The 26,973-nt window shown below is 44.7% G+C and overlaps 1 protein-coding gene across 16 annotated transcripts in view; it reads right to left on the reverse strand.

Annotated features, from left to right (window-relative positions):
- The window catches only part of FOXP1 (forkhead box P1), a 382,770-nt gene that overhangs the window by 154,984 nt on the left and 200,813 nt on the right, over positions 1-26,973 (reverse strand). For all 16 annotated transcript variants that reach the window (XM_086755804.1, XM_086755817.1, XM_086755816.1 and 13 more), the window contains one exon: positions 11,059-11,240. In XM_086755804.1, coding sequence (XP_086611930.1) covers positions 11,059-11,229 — 171 coding nt within the window. In that variant the 5' untranslated portion in view covers positions 11,230-11,240. The remainder of the gene's footprint in view (positions 1-11,058; positions 11,241-26,973) is intronic.

Below are 26,973 nucleotides of genomic sequence, written 5' to 3' on the forward strand. Positions count from 1 at the left end.
AAAGCCTAAGGATTACAGCAGATCACAAGTCGAGTATGAGTCAACAGGGTCGTGCTGTTGCAAAACTGCCACGAACAGGAGCGCTGCCTGCAAGTTACACACTGCGAAATTCATCCTCTCCACTCGCTCCAGCAAGACTTCAGCTGGAGGACACAGGAACAGCATTCACGTATGAAAAAGGATGCCGCAAAGAGCAAGGAGACGATCTGCTCTCGGGTCTGTTACACACCCAACAAGAGAGAAGAGGTTTTACCTGCAGGACAAGCATTTTGGTCAGAAGCCTCCCAGGACTTAAGCACTGGAAGACCCTGCCTGGGCAGCAGTGAAACCTCCATCGATAGACTGGCGAGACATGCATCAGGCAGACTCAGGAGATACACCTAACTCCTGCCTTCCATCTGCACAGAAAGACTGAGGGGGGGGTGGGGGGGGAAAGTATATTTTTCCAAAATCCACGAAGAAAAATGTGTAAAACTAGAGAGAGTTCACAGCAAACCTGGGCTGGCGGGCTGTCCTGTTCTGCGGTACGGCAGGCCACCCGCCAGTGCTGGAGAAGTCACTGCCGCGGGCTCTCCATAGCCCTGGAAGGATCCCCAAACGTGAACACGGCACGCGCTTCCCTGCCCCCAGGGAAAGGCACATATTTTCGCTCGCAGTTTATGAATCTTTGACGCACAGTCCCTACGACACAGCCTTGGAAGACCGTATCTTTTATTTATTAGGCCCAGCAATTGTCCTTGTGACCAATTAGGAAAAAAAGCAGGTGGTCAACAGAAACTCCACAAAATAAAACCCCTCAGCAAAGCAAACACCATACCTTTCGGAGCAGAGAAAAAAAACAAACCGTAAACAGAGCTAATCACTGCTAAACCCTTATAATCCAGTCCTTGCCCAGGTTAAGAGACTGGAACCAGGAGTAAAACACTTTAAAAAGCATTAATCGGAGGAATTGGTGACTCATTTCTCAAGAAAAAGGAGGAGTCAGAACTGGTTTTTAAAAACTCCAAATGCTTGCTGCGCTGTGCAAAGGGGCTCAAATCCACCCCGTCAGACGGGACGAAGAGGTCCCACGCTGCCCGCTGGGATGGGTACCCCGGGACAGGCTGCCATGTTGGGCTTCATCCCGGCAGTCGCAAAGGAAGTACTGTCGAACAGAAACCGGCCCCTGCTAGCTGCTCTATAAAACACCTACAGCTACCAGCACTCCCTGCACCTCGTTGGGTATCACGTTCAATAATATTAACAGGCTCGTATTTACCGTACTTTAAAAGCCAACAATCCCATTGCCAGCCCTAATTAAAAAGACAAGAAGTTGAAAAGAAGCAGTGCATTATTTCTTCAATATGGATTCACACTTAAGATTTAATAAAACCTGCTTCAGTATTATAACCTTACACTTGTTTCAAGAACGCTACAAAAGGTAAGTCTGCTTTTTGTTGTTTATTGACGCGGAGGGTTTTGTGTCCAGATCTGCAATACAGCATCGCAGCTATGGGAAGGCGATGGAGTGGACTGGTTTCCCTGAACAAAACCTTTCTGCTACCCGAATACCACGGCGGGGGTGATGGCTGTGAAGAAACCAGCCCAGCTACTCAGAGAGAACGACTCTGATTGCATGAACAGACAGTAAAATGCAGGATTAGGGAGGTTTATCTGTAACGAACCCTCTCCGTGACCTTACAGAAAGCACCTCACCTACAGCTACACGCGAGTGCCACAGCCAGGTGGCAGAATGGATGGTTTCTTCCAGCCCCAGAGCATCCCTGCCACAAAATGGGAGCTCTCGTGCACGCACCCTCAGCAGATCTGATGCCTTCACCCAAGCCGACCTGCTCTGCGTGTATGCGCCAAGTGTAACGCACATTCCCAGCGGGATGCAGCATCACGGCACACGACCTCACCAAATAAAAATACTGCACTGAACCTGTAACTGAGGATAAAATTAATAACGACAAGAGTAGTGTCTCGATCAGCCTCTTCATCAAAAATGTTGTAGATCTTCCAACAAAGTCCAGAACAATTGCCTTCCACACACCCCTCTCCATCTTTCTCCGAGTTTGCAGAAGAGGATTGACGTGGGACAGGAGCAGGTACGTAATGCAATACAAGAGAGCAAAGATCTCTTGTAAAAGGAGCGTAAAGCCACTCTTCCAAAACTAAAGCTCTTCCTAGGTGAGCTCATCTTCAGATCAAGTTTCTCATCTAAGCAGAGGCCAGAAAAAGTCTCCTGGAGACTGCTGAGACTGAACTTTGAGGATCTGAGTACTACAAATGCCTTCCTATGCGTAAGGAGAATTATCCTCCATTTTATTTCTTATTTCTCCTGCGAGATGCTGGGCCCCACTGCTTCCTAACAAGTTCCATTTCTCCTTCCCCTGACTGACCTTTCTCCCCCAATGAATCACTTTATTATGTGGAAGCAAAAATATGAAATGATGATGGTTTAAAAACACAAGTGGCCCAGTTTCGTATGTGAGAGAGCAGCCAAAACCCCCAAAGTTGTGGGTCTGCTGCTGATTAAGGATGCTAGCAGGACTAGGGAAGATCTACCCTCTGCCCACGCAGCCCTTGTGAACAGCTGGGGACCCTAGCCCTAGGTTAGCACGTACCTCACTGATTACTGGAAAAAGGAGAAAAAAGCACGAACGTCAGAGAGTCAGTAGCCTTACAACACTTCACTGGCGTTGCAGTCCTTTCCTGGCAGAGGTTTTCTGGTATCAGCGATAACAACAAGGAAAATTTAAGGAAAACTTGATTTGAGCACATCAACAGCAACCACATTCCTTTAGCTTGTGATCACTCTAATTCAAATAGACAAGAATTTTCCCCCTCCTTTCCTGCACTTAATTTCCAGGTAGAGTTTGTTAAAGTCTGAAATCCCACCTGAACTTTGGCAAGTCTTTTCTAAAAAAAAAAAAAAAAAAAAAAAAAAAAAGACTCATCCACAAATATTTGGCTAAGCGACACACAGCAAATTGCGTAATGTCAGTTAAAAGTTGTGTTTTTTAAGTATCAGCCCCAGAGGTTTTATCTGAAATAAAATCCTGATTACTTCAGATTCTGGAGGCAAACTGTGACCTTGCTCTGCATCTCCAAATTTGAAACATTTGTGTTGTGCCCCTCAACAACCATGTCTCTTGCTAGAAAATAACAAAATCCTTTCAAAAACTTACGTATTTCATTTAATAAGGTAAGAAGGCCCCACAAACATGCATCTAAGAATTAGTTCAGCCTTGAAGCTTGATCAGAAGAAGCCATCCAAAATCAGAAATAAAGTGCTCTACCAAGCAAACACGACCCATCTCCAGGCACGCAACAGCCTTCTGTGTGTCCGCACGCCCGGTGATGCTTCTGTCTGGAACAATCCCAGGCCTCAACCCTTATGGTCACCAAACAAGAATCAGGATTACGTCAGCACACAGAACACAAGGAATTATATCAATTATATCAATTTCTTACATCTTTCTCCCCAGTTTGCCTGGGAACACACACTTCTGCGCGAGCTGGGGGTGAAGGGGGGAACCGCGCTGATGAGTTTTGCAACGCGGTGCTAGATTGAATAGCCTAACTCTCTCCAGCCTTCACGTTACCAGCCTTACTTTCAGTAGCCCAGGAAAAAAAAAAAAAAAAAAAAAAAAGGAAAAACCCTTAAAAGCCAAAGAAGAAATATGATTAAAAATAAATTGAAAAGCCCAACTTGTAATAAAGCTGGCACTTGCCCCAGGCTTCCAAATTGTCTGAGACATGACACTAACTTTACAGATATTCTACAGACACAATATAGAGCTTTTATAGGGGGGAAAAAAAAAAAAAGATATATTTGCACTATTTAAAACAGGTTGCAAACACATTTTATGTTTTGAAAATATAAGGGGCACGGCTAACAAAATACAGAATACAGCAACAAAACAAGCAACGCTCATCTTACAAAACTGTCATTACACAATGTCACTGTTTGCACTGAGCCTCCAAAATACACCTTCTGGTCTTTTTCTTTAATTAATGGGGTGCTACACAGTTAAATAAACTCATGAAGAGTATTCACGACTTCTGCATTTTTATGTCATATCCCAAACTTTATTTACAACAGTGCTGTTATCAATTCCAGCAGTACTGTTGATATTCTTCTTATTTGCTGTGATACCCAAAGGGGTTCCACAGGAGTGAGAGCACAACACAGGAAACCATGGCATTTGATTTTGCTCTTGTTTAAATGTAGTTAAGTCAGAAAAAACTCCACTGAAATCAAGGGCTACACCAGTAAAACCCACTGCAGTTCTGCCGCTGCTCTTCAGGCACTGCCAAACCATCTCCCTACATGCGGCGCATTCCCAAATAAAGTTAAATTACTTCTAAAATATCAGCAATCCATGCAACTTCTTATTAGTGTGAAATTACTTAAGCCTTAATTCAGCAAGGTACTTAAGCACATTCCCAGTTCTCCAGGCATGAGACGTACCAGTGACCTTAATAGGACTCCTCACGCGTTCCTGTTTCGGCACACGCTGAAGCATCTGGCGGCGTTAAGAGCCGCAACAAGGAACAGCTCCGTGTGAATTAAAGACCGCTCCACACCTTCACAGGCACGCTACCATTGCTGTATCTCTGCTTTGGTCGCATCGTTTATTAGATAACCCAAAAAGCAAGAAGATCAATGGAGGAGGAATAGCCTCTCAGAATTTGAAGAACATCAATCATTTGAAATTTAATCTCCTTCTGATGCCTCCTGAACTTCTTCCGCAGTACGTACGCGTGCTGGCTAACAGCTTTAAAGCATTCCTGCGTGGAGTTTCCCTAAACAGCACTCCCGAATGAGTAAGCATAAGCAAATATACGGAGAGAGCGCACACACCTACGAAAACAAGCACGGCTGAATTTTCACAGGAGATGCAAGGCTGAAAAACAAACCGGTAAATATATTTCAGAAGTTACACCTCTTCAAAGAGCCCACACAAACCTGAACCATTACTGCATGATCTTAATTTAGGAGAAGTAAAAGTAGCTATTGTAAAAAATTATAAATAAATAGAGAAACAGACATCCACAGCCTGAAGAAGACTTCTGGATTTGGAAGCGCACATAACCCAGGTGATTACCTGTCTAACGACCCAACTTCTGCATGTACGCGCTTGCATCCGCACAACCGCAGAGCTCGGGGTGCCAATGTCAAGGGGCTTTGAAGACTCAGATTTATGCAGTTATTTGGCAAAGACCTCAGCAGCAAAACGCAACAAAACCAAGGCAAGGGGAAAAAAAAAAAAAACAAAAACATCATCTCAGCAAGTGCAACAAAGTGGTAGTTTCCCCTTACCCTTCAACAGTTGGAGAAAATTTAAGGCTTGTTGATGTCAATAAGCAGTTCTAACAAAGACATTAGCGATCGTGAGGATAGAGAGTGCTGCGGGAATGTTCTCAGCACGGTTCATTGACAAGAGATCTAAAAATTGAATTATTAAGGAAAAAAAATCATTGATTCTAAAATCCAGGCAAGGTAGCCAGCCTATGTTAAAACTTATTTAATTTTTCCAGCGCTGCTTCACTCCCAAGCTCTCAGAGCCACAGCTTTTCCACTGAAAAGCAAAAGACATTTTACGCACAATTTTCCCTCTACTAGAAAGAGGTATATTGTGCCCTTCAGTGAACATAAAATTGATATTATCATCTCTTAGTTTATATCTCACTACTTAACCTTCAGATTAAAAGTTATTAGATTTGAATGACTACAAAGACACCATGTCACCTTCCGTTCAATGCTGGGAGATCAGAGGACTTGGGGGAAAAGTCTGAATGACAAAAACACAAAGTTACCAGCAGCATCAAGTTGTTTTTTGCAGTCACTGACGGAACAGCACAAGCTCTACAAACGCAGTGATCTTTCCACCATGTTGTAATCGTCGATTATCAGCATACACCACCAAATCCGACACAATCCAGTAGCCTGCAGTTTAATCTATACTTCCAAATGCCTCTTTCAATGGCAACAGCAGTTTAATAATTAGGCTTTATGTCTCTTCGGACAAAATGACTCAACGCGGACGCTCCCTCAAAGTCTAACAAACAAATTTGGTCTAACCCAGTTATGTCAATACGAAACAAAGGCTTTATCTCGGATCTACTCGAGCAGTTTTGTTCTGAGGAGGTAAGTCCACATCATGATCAATGGGACCATAAAACTCCTGATGCAGTTTGCAACCTTTCCCCACGGGTTTTCGAAGTAAGATGAAACTCACCAAATGATTTTTTTTTTTAAAGCATTACTTTAATATACATTGTGATATACTCAGAATTCTTTCTAGTCAAATCTTTTTGATCTGACAAGTCTCTCAACAATACACCAAGCTCCCAATTTCTTGTACATTTTCCTCGTCTTTGGGAAGTAACAAAATCTGAAGAAACCACATCTTCCCTCTGGAGCTAGCTTCCCTCGGTCTAAACCTTCACATCACAACACCTCTCAGAATAACTGCTGCCAAAGGGCCCAACTGCAGCATCTCCACACCGCCACCACAGCCAGTCCGACCGACGTGGAGGTCACCGACTCAGGCACAGACACCAGAACCTTTCCCGGTTTCTTACGGCCATCAAACATCCTTTTTAGCTCCTAGACGTGAATATTTTTCACTTGTATGCATTCAGTGGAATTAGAGTGTAAAAAGCACAAAACCAGATGCAATGAAATATATATAACGCTGTCGATTTTTTCAAGGAAAAACCCCTTCTCTCCCTACTTTGTGGGCACACGGCACAGCCGGTATTTATCTAAACTCTTCAGAAAGCTTGAAGTGACACTTCACAACTACAGCACAGTTCAGCTCAAAGTCAGCGTGAAGAAACTTCCCTACAATTCTTTACATAAACTTCTTCCTTGTTTCTCCATGTACCAGTTGCATTTATACGGCTCTTCCAGTTTGTCATAAACACAGTCACCTTGTAACCCTTTTTATCAAGCAATCTACGCACCGCCTAGAAGCACCCTGCGCCCCATCAGACAAGCTATAGGTTGACATTATCCAAACATTCCGATTCTGCCTGCTCAGCGCAGCTTGTCAATAACTGCAAGCGATTGCAAAACAGCCACGTGTGTTTTTTTCCTGAAGAGAACACTGATACCAGCCTGCCAATTCTGCAAAATAAACTCTTTGCAATCTCTGCGGCTAATCTGTCAACAAATTACTATTAAAGTCATACCTCCTAAAAGTTCAAAAGCATTCTGGATTACTCAAAAGATACCGAGTTTTGTACTCATGGGGCAGCGCTTGAAGGTACGGTATCAAAGTGGATCTCGCTAATGATGTGGAGAGGTTTGTATTTCTGCCACCGCGCAACACGGCATTTGGTGTCTTGCTGCTATACGTTGGAATTCAACTTTGTATTCATTCTCTTTATTCAGTTCACAGTCTTGTTTCTCTGCTAATAATGTGAAGAAGGCTTTAATGAAGAGTCCCGAGGATAAAAATAAAACACAATAAATAATATTTATTTTATAAGTTTGAAAAAAAAAAAAAAAAAGATCCGGCTAGGACTGAAGCATCAAACCTTCTATTTGAGTAGGCATCAGAAACCACTGAAGCAACTAAACCTGTGATCAGAGACATGTAAAGGCAGTTTGTCCCCATGAGTCTTTATTTATTACTCCTTGGCAGACAACAGTCACCCCATCATTACATACCTTCCGTCCGAATTTCCCTTCCCAAGCCTGACTTTCAGCTTGTGGGTCACTCCAGCACCCATTTTACACCTCCCAGACGTTTTCCACAATGCCTCACAGCCAAGAGATGTTGCCAGACTCTGCCTGGGACCCCATTCCCAGGTTTCTTGCCCCATCCCTTGGTTGCCCTCTCTGGGCACCTTGGGAGCAAGCTCCTGAGCCCCGCTGCCTGACCCCACACCACATGCCTGCTTCTGGCCTCTTTAGGAAGCCCAATGACCCAAGTGACCTTCATGGTTGCTCCAGGTTTTACAGGCAGGTCACCAAAACCCTGCCCATTCCACCTCATACTGACAGGCATTCCCGTGAGATGCTCACCACCAGCACCTGCAGAAGCAGCAGGACAGCAACCCCTCCCACCCTCAGCAGGTGCCAAAACACCACGGGAAAGAGGTTTCCTTCCCTTTTAGTCTGGTTCTGGGGGACATTTCTCCTATATGTATCTCCATTTTATCCAACTCTTCCACAGATGTACTGTTCCTGGAAGAGTCACTTGTATGGCTCTGCCTTTCTTACTTCATGATTACAAACACAAACCTCAGTTGGAGCTATTTGGTTTTCCTACACGTGGCAGGACTGCTCCCCACATTTGCTATTTCCAGCTTAACAGTACATTTTACAAGATTGCTAATGCTAAAATAATGGAGCATCAGTCCCTGTCTTCCTGCATGGCAGACTCACCCAAAGATGACATGGGAAGCATAAAACTTGCCCTACAAGTCCACCCTGCACTTACTACAAGAGCACTTACACCACACATTGTTCCTTCAAACATACCAACACCCATGGTGCTCCGTATTTTTCCATGGTAAAATATTGACACGTTTGTAAACCCATTAAAACTTCCTAGAAAACTCTGAAGCATTTCTGTTTTCCTTTCTCACAGTAACAAAGCTAGCAGCCCTTAAAAACTCATACATTTCACAAAAAATGGGAACCAAAACTCAGCACAGATGCTTCATGCAAACCATCGCGCACCCAGGTTTCAGGGCTCAGCCGCGCTCATCATGGAATCACAACCCACCACGACAGCAACGCTCCAGCTACCCACCGCTCATTGTTTTCTTTTCCAGACAAAACAAGTGCCAGGTGGCAAAAAGAAAAGATTTGAATGAAATGCTCCTTAGAAATAGCTATTTCATTCAGAACTCGTTCATTTGTATTGACGAAGTGTTTTGTAGAACGCATTCTGTTAAGTGACCTGAGAGCATATGTTGTATACGGAGAAACATCTAAACATTATGCTCCGTGCTGTATGTGTATCTGTAAACGCTCGCATTAGCTGTCTGAAAACAACGGGGCTTTCTTCTTTTCAGCATTTATAAGTATTTTCCAAACACTAGCATTGATATTTTTATGCTAGCTCTGATTACCCTGTCATTGTTACCAGGTCTTTTTTTTTTTTTTTTTTTAAACTGTTTTAAACTTTGCAATCAACTTGCTTTTTAAAAGATAAACTCCATGGAGAAGTTAGTCATCAAACCCAATTAACAGAAGAATTCAAACAAAGAACATAAAGATATTTTAAGAACTTGGAGAAAAGCAAGCTCCCCACATTTCTTGTATTGGCAGAGGATAAATAAACTCTAAGCTAAAACCTGAGCTGTGTGAAACGATCCCAAGCCTGGCAATCCTGCCCCTCAGCCTCGCACCCTGCTCCCACCGAGGCCGGCAGCACCCGTGTGTCTGTGCCGGGCACCGTTTGGAGGAGGGCTGGAGGACCCAACACAGGAATGAATCGGTGCCACTCCTTAATTGACCGAACAGGTGGCTGTTGAATGACACAACCCGCTACACGCGAGATTACGACCTTATCGAAGGCGGCAAGAGCCCTCCGGATGGCTACGGAGAAGCCCTGGCACAAGGCGCCGGCAGCGAAGGTTACTGACTGGTGGTAGGAGCGGAGGAGAAGAGGTCTGAGCAACTCCGGTCCGCGGTGCGCACGTGTGTTTGCACGACCCCCCCTGCTCCTTTCTGCACAAAGCATTGGAAAATTCCACAGCGCCTACGGAAAACGCAGCGTAATTAACTCATTTTGATACGAAGCCTTTTTAAGGCAAGACCTTTGTGCTGAACATATTTTACCGTTCCACTCCTCTTCTACTGTCCTATATTAATCAAAGCTGTAACCCCTGTTGTCTCTGCACTGCGAATCAGAATGTGCCCCTGGCGAAGAATGAGGGAAAAGTCAACAGGAATTAAGTTTCAGTGCAACTGTTTACTCAACTGTGGCCTGCAGTTATTGAAATTTTATCCGTGGTTTTGTGTGACTACTGCAGTAATGAATTCAGCATGGCTGTGATTTTCTCACTGATGGTATTCTCACTTCAAGTAAAAACCTGTGGGATGAAAACGATTGAAACAACCAAAGTCTACGCGTTTAGTACCATCCATTTTCCTGACTTGTTTAATTACGGCAGCTTTCTGTCTCAGGCCGGCAATCGGGGTCCCTGCTCCTCCGCAAGCCTTTGGTTTGCTTTGGTTTTGACTATAGTTTTTTTTTCTTCTCCACAACAACCTGTAAAAAGATCACCGTACACTTAGGGGAGTCTTAATCAGCTGCCAATCGCTTATTTAAAAGTTTTTAAGAATGCTTATTGCATTAGAGAAAGTGAAGGTTCGGCGTCACCACAGCTCTGCTACAGCCTTTGTTCCCAAACACGTTAGTGACACACGCCCAGCACTTTGGTGTAAAATTTCCTCAGAGGCTTTCAAAATTTTATCAGGGAAAAGAAAAAGACAAAATGTATTATATGGATAATTTACACTGGTGAACTTGGTCACTTCCTAGAAAATACACTAATTAAAATACAAAGGCAAAATGCACAATTTGGCTCCGATTCTTCCGAATTGAGGAGCCCTGGCACATGATGTTACTTATTTATTTATTTATCCTGCCGTTTCGCTGCAGCAGACACCTCCACAGCCTCTCTCACTAACAGAAAACATCCTGTTGATAGAGGTTGCTAGATTATATTACAATTTGTTGCAAAAACAAAATTTAACCTTACTGTATTTTCCACCCAGTGACACATTTTGGAAACCAGTTATTTGTATACAGTGGTTCACCCGATCGCTGCCACCAGACTCAAGACATTTGGGCAATGCAAGCAAGCCCTGATTGTTGGGTATTTCTAGGGAATGATTAGAGAAGAGCCCTGGAAGAAAAGTCCAACGTTTCCCTTTACATCAACGACTGCAATCCCTTACAGACAAAAAGACGTACAGAATGTCGTAGGCAAGTCCTAAAAGCATCCTCTGACTGGGAGATACAAAGGGGGGGGGGCAGGCGTTAAATGCTTCATATGCTTTTTCTGTAAGTAGGAAACTTGTAAGACGTCTTACAGTACCTGCTGTTGCTGAAGATGTGCTAAATCTGCAGCCCCAATTTCAACGGAAGGTGTCTCGCCGTTTGATCGCACTTCCCGCAGGCTGCACTCTAGTAAATGGTTGCCACCGCTCGCTCCATTCTGAATGGCTGAACCGTTACTTTTTGTCTCAGTCCCAGATTCTTGCATCATGACTCAAAAACCTGAAATAATTTAGGGGAGGGGGAAGAAAAAGAAAAAAAGAAAAAAAAAAAAAAAAGCAGCTGTTAAAACAGTTGCTGTATATAAGGAGACATGCCCTGTTTTAAATCCTGCCAAAATTGTAAACATTTGTCATTTCCCTTCATACGATTTATCTTTCATTAATGGTTCACGCTACTAGTTTATGTTTATGTATCTGTTGGTGCAGCTATAACTTCAGTAAGTTAGCTCTGTTCTAAATATAGTCTTATTTACTCAACATCTTTTTTCCCTTAAAGAAAAAAAAAAAAACAAAACATTTTTGAACAAACACACAGAATCCGTAATTAAATTTCTCTAGTTACATCTGGACGCTTTCCGTTGAAACGGATGAGTCACTCTTTGCAACGTATGATGGACAGTGTCAAAACCCTGATGCCCAGTGTGTAGCCACAGGTAGGGGAAGCAGAGCATGGACCGCTTCTGTTTCCATTCACACCATGATATTGCCAAATCAGCACCTTTTATTACTCTGAAGCAATTTAGGCTGAGCCTGGAATGTGCTGGACACCGTCAGCTGTCACTGCTCCAACCGCTCCCTGAATTTGGTTTTTTGGCACAGTTCTTGGTTACGGATTTGGTCTGATTTTGGATGCGCTACGGCCTCCTGGTGAAGAGCCTCCTGTGTTATTCAGCTAAACATCACCGTAGCAGCCACAGCTACTCACAACCAGCCTGCTCTGACCACTCGGTGGATGTCTGTCCCTGGGTCCTTCACAACTCATCAATAGCGAGGATGATGCCTGCTTGCTTACACCAGAGCTCCTGGGGTTCCTACATCTTTGGGAACTGACTGGCAGCACAAGACCTCTCCAAACAAACCACATATGCCAGCTTCCAGCTGCAAACCGCAACCCTTGAGATCTTCTGATGGGTTGTTTTACAGGTATTTCCACCCACAAGGCCCCAGGTTACAGGATTTAAACGTCATTAACCTGATCAGCTTCTGCCAGCCCACCCGTCCCTTCCTTCGTGCTCTTGCTCTTCCTCTCGCCCTCACCCCAGGAACAGGGGGCACGCCAAGCCAGGCTGCACGCTCCGAGCACACGGCTACTCCACGCTAACTCACCGCCTGCACACGTGAGACAATGCCTCCATGGCAGGGCAGCTCACCTTGGAAGTAAGATGCTTTATGTTTAAGGAAGAACCTGTCCGAATTCAATAACTATCCCGACTCAGAAGGAAGAAGAAAAATCCTCTCCCTTCCTACATATAAGGGGAAATAGAATCAGGGCGAGAAAAGTGACCCATTTCAACAGAAAAGGGGAAAACACTTTCCCTGGGAATTCCACACACATTCAGAGCCCCCAGCTGCCGGGGACTGGACGACACACCGGGCAGCGACTGCATGACACAGGCTGCTTTGGAAGAAGAGACCAGAGTTTCTCCAGACAGCTCACAAGTTACTCAAAGGTACACCATGCAATTTTTATATGCTACACTACTGAAAAGGACACACCTCTTAACTAGAGATTAATCAGAAAGAAAGAACATGATGTAGTTGTTTTCTGCTGCCATCCAAATTTGGGGTCAAGCCTTAACTGGAGAAAATGGAGCACCACATTAATCCACCTCAGGAGAAGATCTGCCCAAGGATGACCACCATGTACGATCGGGTTAGCAGGTTAAACCCAGGGACTCATGTCTTTGGCTGTTGTGATGCACAACGGCAAACATCACAACTGTGTAGACCACACCTGACGGAGGAAGGACGTACTAAAGAACTGGTGGAACGTGCTTCCAGCAGATACCATGGTGAAAAGAGATGCTAAAACCAATGCGCCCAAGCAGTAAAGCAGCACATTTCATTTTCCAACACTTCTGAGGCCACAAATTGACTGGAAGCAAGAACCTGAAAATACTACTGAGGAGGGTCAGAGAAAGCACCGACCAAAGCTCCGAGATGCCTCTGACAGCGGCAAGAAGAATGTGCACCACCGAGGAGCAGATCTATCACTGCCCGATCACGATTTGTTGGCTTGCCTTTCTGAGCAAAATATCTCCAGGACACAGAAAATAATTCACAACCAAACTGGTCAAGAAATTATTTACTGTCTCTAGGATTGCAAAATGCTCCTGGAAAGAAACAACAGTAGAAATTGCTACAATTTTTCCAACCTGTAGGACTGAGAAAAAGATGGGTTATTTATAGTATTTGGTCCAAAAAGATCACAGAGTTCTTCAGAACCTTTTTCGTGACAAATTTCACGTTCCCTTTTACCTTTCGAAGTACCCCAGCCGGTTACCATCAATCTCCGAGGCGGCGCAGGGTTGCGCCCAGCCCCTCCACCGGCGGTGCCCACCCCGCGTACCGAACCGAGCAGGAGCGGCAGCGGCCACCAACGCAACGGAGCTGGAAACCGAGTTTGCAAAGAGAACGTCAAAAGAGTAAAAAGAAAATTGCGACGTTTGGACTTTCAAAAAATTATTTTAAGAGCAGAAGTGAACATCTTTGCTTTAAAAATATGCATTCAAAGGCAGTCAACTTCAATGTAACTTCAACCGAACTCCAATACAAAATGAATCCACTTTGGAAAATATCTCCAGTAGAAAACAGGATTTACAAGGGAGAAAAGGTAAAACCGTTTATTTCTTCACTGTAGTCAAATGTGAGTTGACATAAATAATCATAGTTTGGTTTGATCATTAAGTATCACATCACAAAAATCAACCTGTGAGAGCTTTCTGCAGGAACGATTGTTATTTGTCGTCTTGAGCACACCCAAACGAGCGAGGTGAGAGTACACCGAGGACGGCCGAGATAATTGCCTCTCCTCAGCACGGAGGAGCGGGCCCTACAGAAAGCTATTAGTGAAGTCTGTCATTCAAAATTGTGAAAGAAAAAAAGCAAAGCAAGGTTGACTGGATGCAACATGATTAGGTTCTGTGGGAACTGAACGGAAGCTTCACGTCTACTACCACAAACTGAGATTCTGGTCTGGATACAACCCCAAGTACCCAAAGCAGTCCTGAAGAAGCTGCTATGCACAATGATTTATAGAGGAAATACCGTACTCCACAAAAGCTTCCATGACATGCAAGATACCACGTTCTGATCTTTTGCCATTAAATTTAACGGCAAAAGAGCACCATCCGTCTCATGTGTTCTGCAAAGCAGAATGACCCTCATATCAGTTCTTCAATGGAAAAATGCATTTTTACAGCTTAAAATAGATGGTTTCTTATCAGTATAAGCATTTAAAAAAAAATTCTAGGATATTTCATGTTAGGAGGGATAGAGAACAACTTAAGATTATTAAAGCTGACACGAGATGTTTTTCCCCTATGAAGGGACCAAAGCTAAGCCGCAGTATGAACAACAACTTGTAAAATTTTATCCTGAAATCAAGGAGCGCATAATATACAACTTAATGTTTTAAAATCTCACAACAGTGATCAATTTCTAGGGATTTCCATCTTAACCTGCACAAAGCCTTTCCCAGCTTTGACGTACAACCAAATACAAAGCCAAAGCCACACAGTTTGTCCCATCTCGGTGGTGGATGTTACGTTCAAGGTAATGGGGTAAAATTCCAGTGGAGCGGAATTAAAGCAGGGCACTCTGTCAACAGGAGGACCACAGCTAATCATCCTTCCAGATGACTTGGACAGAAGTAGGGGACAGCTAATTCCTTAAAGGCATGGCCAAAACTGAAAAAACGCAGCTCAGCGATGAACTTTAGATCCTTCTGAGGACTCCAGTATCGATGTTTTGAACTAAAAAGATATAACCTGAAGAAATCTTAATTTTGAAAATGTTTTGTGCTAATCCATTAAAAATAAAAAAAAAAGGTCCATAACATCACAAAGCCCAGGTGCTGCAGATACACGTGTCTCAGCTCCACTGGACTCTTTAGGCAAGCAAGGTTAAATGTGGAGATCGGCAGGCAGGAGGTGGGCACTGAAGCGTGCGGTTTCTGCAAGTCCTCTACCAGTACAGCTTCTAAAGACTAAGCAGCATTGTTCAAAGTCAGCGTGACGGAGGACTTACTGTCCAAACACCCACCGCAAGTCTGAAAGTCTACGGGACTGATATTCATGTTATTTAGATGCCTCACCATACATGGAGGCATCTGGTAAGACATTTTTAAGACTCCTCAATAAGCACCGATCTACATCTTTAAGCATCTCATCACCTTTAAAAAATTACCCCTGGGGTCTTCTGCGCCTTAAAATCTTTGTTTTAATATGCTCCCACACTCTGCCTGGACTACACGTTCAGAATGCAGCCTGGGTGTTTCGAAGTTACTTCCAAAGCTGACAATTTTATTTTGGCTGTTAGTATTTGGAGGTGTTTACTAATATATATATGCACATAAAGATCATTCAACGTTTCTGTCCCCTGGAATCAGTGCTAGAGCAAAAAATGTTGCCATAATACATCCCTCCTTTGTCACATTTGTAAAAGATTTTAAGCTAACAAAAAGTTCAGCCTTTCTTCCAGGGCAGTTAATTAAGGTTGACCAAGTCAGGCAGAAGTAAATTAACTTGGCTGATCAATTATTTATATGAAGCAGAATAAATGCCCTTAAAGAACTTGGCCCAGCCATGAAAGGACACGTAAATTAAACACAACACAGATTTCTAAAATACATTTCTGCTTTTATAGACAAAAGAGTTAACGGTAAAATCAGTTTTAAGTAAGTGATCAAATGACAAGATCCAGTCCTAAATTCTCCAGCAGGCATACTGTCCACAGATGTATGGTTTATAAGTAAACATTTTACCTCAGGCTCCACACCCCATCACCACTTCCGAATTTTTCCAGGAATACACTTCAACGGACCCCAGCTGACGCCGAAACACCCATCTCCTCCAGCGGACACCCCACCCCTAGGCCGGCGAGGTGGCCAGCAGCGCCGTCCCGCCATCCATGAGTTCAGTAAAAGAAAAAGGATTCACTAGTGGAAATTAAAAGCCTTGTGTAAGGTAAGGCTTTGATCTACTGTGGGGGAAGGCGTACAGATGTTCAGCTGCTCATTTACTAAATTACACCATGTCACAATTAACTGTGAATCAGCCAGCTTCACATGAGCAGCTTGAGGGCTGCCACCACGCTAAGTACAGAAATAACGCCGGGGAGGGGAGCCCAAACTAGCCAGGTGGACCAGATGACTTCTCTGTCTGCGTTTGCGGTTAGCAGGACCATTAGAAAGAGCCATCCCAACATATGGCATGATTTAACTAAACCAGATCACGCTGAACTCACCAGCCTCTCTCGACTTACAAACCCTCTCCGCTCTCGTCACTGCAGATGGGTGAATACCCGTCATGCTTTCGGAGTTTTCAGGAGCCGTCATTTATCCTGCTGACAGGGTGTATTTTAGGTATAATTATGTACTAACTAACTATAGATCAACTGTCAGTACATCAGGGTACTTTTTGGATAAAACTTCATGCTTACCCCTGTGAAGGCCACTCGCCTACACACCACTGGCGGTTGCTGAGTTGTGCAGGAGTATGGGATTCAAAGAGCAATTAAGGACGATCTTTAAGAATCAACCAAAAATAGTAAGGAACAGAGCGAGTCAGGCTCCGCTGTCCTGAAAAGCGATGCTGAGTCACGTCTGACAGCGGCGTTTGGAGGAGGAGAGGCAAACCTGGAGCAAGGCAAGGGAGGAACACATACGGGATGCGTGGCAAGAGGAAACAAAGAGACAGCGACAAGGTGAAGTCCTTTGATATTTCTTCAGCTTAAAGAGGTAATTCAGTGCATTAAAAGGGATCCTTGAAATTTCAAAGGATGAAACTCGCACAACAAAGATTGTTGAGAGTGCAGCTTTCTAGGATTAGAACAAAAACGCACTGGGATTTGCTATATGATCTTACATTGCTGAGCAAGACTGTACACTTGCTGTTATGCAAGCACCATCTTCCAATAGTGAATTTTCATAATTATAACAGAAAGGCGTAAATTTTCTAATGCATGGCAGTTCAAAAAGTAATCAAGAGAATGAGCCTGAGGGCTATTTTAATGTATGCAAAGCTAGTGACCCACAGTAAATGGGAGGTAGGCTTCAATGAATGCAAAGTAATGCACACATACTAAAGACCTGGTCTGATGAGGGACGGCTAAAATTAACACCCAATTAATTTCCGAATTGACAAACAAATGAAACCCATAAATCTACTTTCTCATTAATTTTCCTGTGGTATAATTTAAAGCAGTAATATGAGGGCAAAAACTGAGCATTATCCATCATAAATATCAAAAAAGATAGCACTGTAACACCATAAATTATGCATATTACCTGTTGTTAAAAATGATTAATGTATTATCAACTTTATCGTGCACTGTATATGTCTAGACGTATCTAAAATCTGAAATTTCATTTAGTGCTTAGAAAATAAAGGGTCCAGAAGAAATGGGATTATGCGCAGCGCATCCTCGGCTTCGCCTCCTGACACAGGCGCAGCCTTGGTGCTCTCCTCTCGGCTGGACCCGTCCCAAGCCTTGGGTCGGTGGAGGCTGAGCGCATCACAGAGGTGATGTGTCGAGTCTCCCCGGGGAAGCGGAACAAATCACGCTGCTCTCGGAGCATCCCTGAGAGCTGATCCGACCCGCAGCCCCGGCACCCGGCTCACAGGAGGCTGCTCCCCTTCCCTGCCCTCCCAACGCCAAGGAAGAGCTACTTGGTGATGCTGAGCCGTGAGGAGGGAGGTAAAAAAGGAACAAGAAGGAGGAAAACAGGAAGCTGTAACTAAATTCAGTGAGTAAAAAGTCAGTGTTTTCCAAAAGAGTTTGAGCACATCACCTTGGCCAAGAGGAGAAGGACGTGGGTTGCCCAATCTCCTCCCTGAGAGTCACATCAGTGACACGGTGAACTTCCACCAACCTGAACCTCTACCAAGCTTTACGCCCACTTGCCACCTTCAAGTCTCCTGAGCAGCAGCCTCACCTACTCCTGTCTAGATGCAGGCTGCCACAACTTTTAATTTATCTAACTGCATACAACGCCATAAGCCCTCCCACTGTTTGCATGCGTGGCTTGCGCTGCCTGGGTTACTTCTTTCCAGCAGCAGCGTGTATCGCGAGGGCCACAGGAACGTGAAATCCTTTGGAGGCAGCTCAGTGAAAGGCTGACTGATGCTCTGCAGGAGCTGAAATTTAAGACAGCTGTGGTGAGGAGAAGGGAAGGAGAGTCAGAAGCCTAATCCCACTTGTGCCACACTGACTTATTGTGAAATCTTGGTTAAACAACTTAAACTTCTTAGAGAATCAGTCACTGCAGTTACCCCTAAGGACATCTCTACTACTGAGGGTGTTGCCGACCACAAACAGTAAGAACAGAGAACAAGCAAACCCAAGGAAAATTAATTGAAACAGACACTAAAAGGCTGCCATTTGCTCTGCTCAAAAGAGCTAGAGCTGGTCCCCATGAAAAGCCAGTGCACTAAAATGTACCAAGCTGTGAAGACAACAGGTCTCATTTCTTAAGACTCAAAGCTTTAGGCAGAGATGGGCAACTCAGCTTTCTGCAAGTGAGCCTTTTTGCACCCCCCCTTCATTTTACACATCCACACAGAAGTTACTCTCAGTCTGTTGTGGTTTTGTTTAGTAGGGGGGGCCTAAGGTGGTAGCTCACCTGGGATAAACAAACCCCCTTCGCAAAGCCAGCTCCATTTCCATCTATGCCACTCAGCTTGACAGCTATTAAAATCCACATTCAGCACGAAGCTCATGCCATAGCTGCATAAAAGCTCTGGAGCTGGGCCACTTCCAAGTGACTGGCAAATATAATGTAACATTTACATACCATCATCGGCAGAGTGAGGTTCCTTCCCCTCTCTTGGGGAGAGCTGCCTTTCAGCCCTGAGCTTGACAGAAATCATCCTTACCATCACTGGGATCACCATTTATTTGGAAGGAAAGGAAGAGCGAGCAGCAAAAAAAATCCCAAACCAAACACAAACCATACTTCATTGTATGACTCTGCAACTGCTACCGTACGGACCTGAGCACCATCCACACCAGAGGACAGTCTCCTCCAGAAGGAGGGATGCTTAACCGCAGCACGGGGAGGCAGAGAGGCTGCAGAGAGCGGCCCCGGTGCCGGCCCCTCTCTCGGGAGGTACCCACCTGCTCGTCCCAGCGCAGGCACAGCGGCGTGCGGGGCTCCCCGCGGTTTCGTGTAAAACAGGAACAGAAACCGCCGAGCCACTCTCCCAGCCCAGGACTTATTTGTTTTTATGCACACCGCTCCGAGTTTGCAACGTAAACTCTTGCACTCTGTCTCACAGAAAAACAGGCGACTGTTCAACCAAATAAAAGGCCCAAGCTGCATCCAGTAAATACAGCTACAGTTTATGCCAGACAGCAGCAGCACCGCTCCGGTGAGACGGTATCAAACCCCGCAACACCAACTGCTGGCTGCAGACGAATTAGACTCCCACCCTTCATGCATATCGCCACTAAAGCGTTTCTAAACTCTCTACCAGCCTCCAGAAGTCAAAAGCCACCTCCAAGCCAGGTGCAACTCTGCAGTACTTCTGCACAATACAATTTTCACTTCGTTATTTTCAACGCAGCAAAGGTTTGATTCACGGCAGTAACACGAGTCAATTAACGACCAGCTTTGTTCGCTTACACACTCCAGGTACCTCCCGCTTCCCCTCCAGCCCCGACGCCGCTCCAGCAGCCGCAATGAACAACGCGCTTGGACCACCGGTGCGAGCTAGCACATACAATAGGTCACATTTCTATGCATATTTGGTTGCTTGCTTTTCCATGAGATGAAAAGGACAATTATTTAATTTTATCCTTCGAAAGTTTCTTATAAACATATATTCAAGATATTTTAACAGATTAATTCACACATAAAGGAACAGACACCACCCTCACACAACAAGAGTTAACATTTCTCTCTCAAGGTCACTCGGAGAGGGTTGACTCCCTTTGTGCGCGAAGCCCTGACAATTTACTGTTAGTGCTAACAGGTCCTGCCCGGCATTTGAAACCCAAGCTCCATTCAGAAACAATAACAAACAATAATTTTGAAAAACAAAGATGGTGTGAGTGAGTTTTTCTCGCTCATTTGCAAAACAACCCAAAAGCAACAACTCCCAGGATGGCTCTCTCTAATTAGGAGTCCCAGAAACCAAAGAGCAAACAGACAGCGTACAGAAATTAGCAGATGCAAACGCAGTTTTCCAGTTATAAAAAGAAGAAAAGCAGCTCTGTCATCTCACTCGCAGGAGGAGGAGCGACAGCGTGCGTTTTCAAATCTGGTATCTTCTCTCCATTCAAACGGCTCTGCTTCTAAAATAGAGACTCTCCTCAGATCTCCTCGGAAATAAAAGCGAAAGCTGTGCCTTCTCCAACTCTGTCGAGGGCACACGCATCAAACTCAGGCACAAGGAAAGATGCAAACCAAAAAGCCCCCAACCAAAGGCTGGCAGAGAATGCAAAAGGCCGTGCTTTGAGGCCGATTACCTGGTTCATAGCCCTCTATCTTTGTCCTAGACCTTCTAACTCCTTGTTTGCTCCAAGCAGGATTTTCTAGCCATCAGCCGTCTACCCCCGCGCTAGTCGTCTTGCAGGAGTGCTCTCTCCCTTCTGAAAAAAGCAAACAACTGGATAGATATCATTACACTAAGGAAATCTCTTGGAAAAACCAAACAACTCGCTAATCTTTCTAGCCCCTTCACCCAAGTTAAAGATAAGCAAAGCAAACCAAAGTGAGTTTCAGCCACATTCCAGGGACAAGCTCCCCTTTTTCTCCTTTATCAAAATCCCAGCATTTAAAGGTTTTTTTTCCAGACCTTGCAGGATAAACTGCTGCTCACACCCGCAAACAAAGCAATATTTGTTTAATAACTGATTGCTGCCATGGGTACAGTAAACAAGGGGCCCAGCATTTGTGTTTATGAACAAACACATCATCTTGCAAGAGCAATTTAACATTAACCAGGTGGAATAATCAACAGATTTCATAGGTGACACTCGGGGCAGGACTAATGTAAACAGAGCAGGGAGGAGAAAGGGGCCACTCTTAGGGAATCAAGGTTGAGGCAAATGCATTACAGAGTAAACAGCTGGGAAGAACTCAAGACAAACAAACAGTCATTCTTCTGACATTTTGCGAAGCAGAAAGGTTGTACGTTACATACATCAGCTGCTGACCACCATGAAATCAAACCAGTTGGGGACCAGGCCTCCTTGTTTACACAGTGCCATGTTTGCTTATAAACAACAATTTGCTGTTACCAACCTCGCATTACTCATTGCATAAACGAGCAGATCAAGTGAAATCCTGTTAACTCTTCTGTGGATCGAGGGTTTTTTTCCTCCCCTTCAACAACAACAAACAAAAAGCCTCTGCAGCCTTACTGTGCAACCTCAGGACAACGGGGGAAAACACATAGCTGGGCATATGTTACCATGAAGGGGAAAGAAAGGAGCTGAAAGTGTTTTACAAAACAAGATTTACCAGCCAAACCACTGATGTAAAATATGTATTTGCATTTTTAAAAACAAAACAAAACAAAACAGAAACTGCAAAAGGTGGGATGCAAGGTTTTCATTTCTCCCCTACAACAAACAAGCAAAATGTCAGCTTTCTAGAGAACTTCACCTTCCCAGCATGACCACGCACACGTGTGATTTCACACGCACACGTCCATGCCCAGGCCAGAGCCCTGCCCCGCGGCTCCCTGTACGCAGCGACACGCAAGACGGCAGCAGCCGGGTATGGCTCAGCCCTCTTCCTCCTGCTTTCTCTCTGCCGTCCTCAGGTCTCTTGCTTCTGCCTCCCATCGCCGTTCTCCGAGCCCTGATCATCTCCCCAGCTCTTCTTCGTTAACCCAAGCAGGGTCAGAAGCCCCTCTGAGGTCTTCCCACAACTGAAACCTCCTGCCCCAACCGCTCCCCACTCGATGTCCATCTCTGGCACTGAGGCACTGACATCAGTCCTCATGGCAATCAAAATGGCAAAGCCCCCAGGGTTTGCCACCTTCCAGAAAGCCTTTATGTTCATGTCTCTCATCCCCGTAACACTCAAGAAGTTTCCCATCGCAACACCCCTCCAGGAAGTTCCTCTAACTTCTCTATCCTGAATGCGGATTTCGGGAAAGATCTGAATACAGGGAGAGAAGATGGATGGTCTTAACAGTGGGCATTCATCCAGGGCTCCAGGTTACAACACAGTCCCTGCGTGCGACCTCCAGAAGTCTCTTCAGCCCTCTCCTTAGGTAAAATACGCCCTTTAAGACATTGTACTAGTCGGATGGGGTAGAGGATGTAGTTGTGGTCTATACCATGAGTCCTTTTTTCTCTCGGTTGCACCATAGCCCCTCCCTGGTTCACTAGTACCTTCTGATGAGCACCAGCACCACCACCACCAAACACTGAGTAAAATCATGCCAGTTTCGAATACACGGACTATCCAAGGCCCTGACACTGATCTCCGCTCCCTTATCATTTCATGTGCAAACAGCATGATGGCCAGAAGCCTCCCCTCTCATCATTTCTTCACAAGTTTTAGAATATTTGGTACTTTTCTTCACAGCACAATCCTGGACACCCATGGCCAGCCAAGAATCTCCGTTTTCTTTTTCAGAAAATATTTAGCCTTTTATTGTATTTTTTTTTTAAAAGGTTCAAACCCATGAAATCAGTACAACCTACTAATAAGACAGGTATTTAAATAAAACCCAAATGCAGTATTGTTCAGGCAACCTGGTATTTTTTAATACATTAGGATGACAGCATAATAGCGGGAAGGATGAAAGGTGCGAAGCGAGGACGGGGTTGGTGTCCGCACCCCAGGAAAACAGAAGTGCTGCCCCATTTCCTGTGCTTCAGCAGAACATTTCTGATGTCTGGGGCTGCCGAGGACTGAACTTGGAATTAATGATTACACACAATACCCTCCTTTCTCCCCTCCCGGCAGGACAGCGAGGGCCAGCCTCACCAAACGACCGTGGGCAGGCAGGCACAGGTCACGGGGGATTTAGATATTTCACAGCGGCTTCAAAAAATGTAGACACCGCAACCTGAAGGCTTCTGAAAACATCAAGCTTCACATAAAAGTCCTGATATTTCCCTACTTGAGACAACCGCTCTCACCTCAGCCGCGCCGCCTGTTCCACGCTCCTTTTCCGGCATGTAAAACCACAGTTTGTTCAGTACAAAGTAACTACGGCATGATAAAAACTATCAGCATATCATTCAAATGCTTTATTGGTCAAATAGATGGATGCTTTTATTAGCCCAACCTTTTTTGTAATGGAGTGCCACTGATGACCCAGTGTTAGCCTCATTCCCTGCTATTAATCACACTTCTAAGAGCTCATTTTGCTTTAAAATCTTAAGAAATTGCTATAATTTAAAGACATGGTGTCTACATAATGGGAAATGCTTCACAGATTGTATCATTCCATATAACACAGAATTTTTATGGCAACGTTGACCACGATACCAAGGTATTAAAAAACTCGAATAAAATATATTATGAAGAAAATCTAAACGTAAACTTACTTTTGCATTTGTGGTTTGCCACATCCATCACGTTTTAATCGCAGCCTTTCGGGAGCTGCAGTGTTCAACTGCATGTGGCTTACACAGATTAACACTACAAAAACACTCCCTGAACAAATATGAACAGGAGAAACCAAAATTAAATGAAAATTAAATAAAACGAAAGGATGGACCACGGGAGAAAGAGTGTTCAAGCTACACTTAAACAATGTAAGGCAAAGGATTTATCTATGCGATTGTATATCCCTTTCTTTTCTGCAGAGGGAAAACAGATGATGTTTACTGTGAAAAACTTTTATCGGCAAAGTGGAAGCATCTTACGAATTTACCTACACCGAGAATTAAATTAATATAATGACGGTCTTAACCCATATTATTAAAATCTACTTTGCCAAATGTTTTGACAATGTTGACTGCTGCAGGAGGAAAAACACATTTAAGACAATTTCAGCCAAACGCAGAAGCTTTCCATTTTTCAAATGTAAAGCAAAAAGCATCTTTAAACATCTCCTTATGAAAGAAAATGCAGTGCAATTATGCTATATGGCGAACACAAAAGCCTGTTATTTTCCTCGGGTCTCTAACAAGATATTAGTACCTCCTGGCCGTAGGAATACTACGTGTAAATCACATCATATTCAGAGTGTCTGAATTAATTATAATAGGAGCTTGAGAGAAATGTTAACTTTCCAGGTTGTTGCTAAGGATTAGCCCTTGTTTACAATGCTGTATTTATAGAACAAGAAAAATTTGTCAAATGAAGGGCAAAGAGGAATGCAAGAACACAAATTTAGCTTTGATTTCAAAACAAATCAGATCTTGCAACCCTTCCCTGAAAAGAAAACCAGTTTTTAATGTGAAGATGCAAATGAGTCTCAGAATATAAAAATGTTTTATAATTCTGTGCATTCAACACTACTAGATGTTATTTAAAGAATTCACGTTAACATTTCTCATCCTCGTGCAGCAAGTCCAAGATGCTGCGAACAGCATCCATTTAAAATGGATGGCGTTTCTGTGGGGCACTGGGTAGCTGAGGAGGCTTGCAGCACAAGGCAGCAGCGGGTCTGGCCCCCAAGGATCAGATTTGTAGGGTTCTTGGATGATTCTGAAGGGGTTCAAGACAGCGTGCTAGGAGGAAAAAGCCTCTTGTCTTCAGGCCGGCTATGTGGAGGTCTGCATCTCCATCCAGGGAGCAAGTCATGAATCTCAAACCCACTGGAAAAGACACGCTGGCTTCCCCAAACGCAGCGAGCCTGTGATGTGAAGAAGTCACCTCTTAAGAAGGGCACTCAGGAGAGGTCCACTGTGCAAAACATGGCATTTCTGGAGAGCAATACAAGGATGGACAGCTCAAGGCTCAAAGTCCATGAGAAGGGTCCAGATGAGCGGACTGGCAAAGCCCTGCAGGGACTTGGAGATCGCGGGCACCTTGGCAAAACTAGCTGGGGAAGTTTATACTGCTCTCCTCACTCCTCTGAGGATAAAGCAAGCACTTTGGCCTCCAGCACTTTCATTTCTTTTGGCAAACAAAGGCACACCCGCCACAATTAAGTTGCAAAACCATTTTCATTAGGTCTCCTTGTTTTCACACACTTAAAGCCTTCTAGGACCTGCAGTCCCTCTCAGGCTCCCATCAGCGTGTGCTCGTGTCTGGAAAACTAAGCAAGAGTTCTTTAGTGGTTTCAGTTTATGGAGAAGCAAATGGAAAAATGCTTCTTCCCATTAAAAAAAAAAATGTAACCACCAACTTCTGAGAAGGGTGACTTGCAAAAATGCTGAGCACCCACAACTGAGAGCATCTAATCCCCCCTCAAGAATCAGGCCCATAACACAATAAGAAAAATGCACTTAGCTAAGCTTTTGTGGAAACACAGAGTGTCTCCTTGCCTTGCCCTGTCCAAGGGCTACGGCTATCAGATTACAGCCAGGGCAGCACGATGCCAAAAAGAAACCGTACATGTGCCAATGAACACCAGCGTGCAAGCTAACACACGCGCCATGAAGTACCCAATGTACTGCTTCAGCACCAGCCAGAACAGAAAAAGTGGGACAGAAGAGGTGCTTTCCTCCCCAGTTTTACCTTGATATTTTCTTTCCCAGGAACAGCTCCAGTCTGGGTCCAGAGCAAGGATCCCACCCCACCACAGTGCTGTGCTGGAGACAAGTACGTACCGCACATGTTCCTCAACAGCCACATGCTCAACAGTGACACACATGGATCCCAAGCACCCAAAAATACAGTTGGTCCTCACCACACTGGCCCAACAGAGGGGGGAAAAAAAAAAAGTGTGAAATTTTTCCACCTCAAAATTTCATCCTGTGCCTGAGAAAACTCCCTAAAAAAGCTCTGTTGAAACCGATTTGTTTCTACTCACCAAAAAAAAAGCACATATGCCTACTTTTGAGTCAGGATGCAGGAAGCCAATCTCTTAATCCCTCTTCTGCATTCACCCGTGGCTGAAAAGCAACACCCATCGCTAAGGCACCATCAGAGATGGCTGCGAGAGGGAGAGGCAACAGCAGAGAGTGGAGCAACTGGACACCGAACGAGCCTCTCTAGCTTGGCTCGGCCAACAACAGCAGGCAGTCGTGAGCACTCCTGCGGTTGCCCAGACCTTTTCCATGCATGATGCCAATGCCACAGAGCCTCCCAATAACGAGCGCTGGACTAGACTGGACGGGTCCATCCCTGCCAAGCTCGGCAGAGGTTGCTCCGTGCTTTGGGAAACGGCCCTTCTGGTGCTGAATCCCCAGCAGCATGCGGGGGCCGTCTACAAGCAGCGACGTGTGTTTAACGTTCAAAATCCGCACTGAAGACGGTGCTTGAACATCTCCAGCCGCACGCAGGTGCGCGGTCACGCAGATGTGCTGGCTCCCGAACACCGCAGGACTAACGCACGTGGCTTCCTGCTCCCAGGGCTTGTGCAAGAGAAGGACGCACGCTATTTACGCCCACCTCAAGACAAGACTACGCGCCGTCAGGATGTGCCGTAAGAGGGTCATTTGTACCCTGGACTGGATTGTACGATACCGCAGTCGCAGCCTGTATGATCTCTTCCTCTGGATTAAAACTGTTTGCACAAGTCAAAGCAGAACAAGGAGAGTAACAAAACACACAGTGTATTCTGTTCAACGCTGCAGCCACATATTTCAACTGCCTCAGCTGAATTCTTAGAGTAAACACAGCTTTAAAAGAAAATAGCTAGAATAAAGAG

This window comes from Chlamydotis macqueenii, chromosome 10, assembly GCF_036417535.1.
Source record: "Chlamydotis macqueenii isolate bChlMac1 chromosome 10, bChlMac1.mat, whole genome shotgun sequence".
Lineage (NCBI taxonomy): Eukaryota > Metazoa > Chordata > Aves > Otidiformes > Otididae > Chlamydotis > Chlamydotis macqueenii.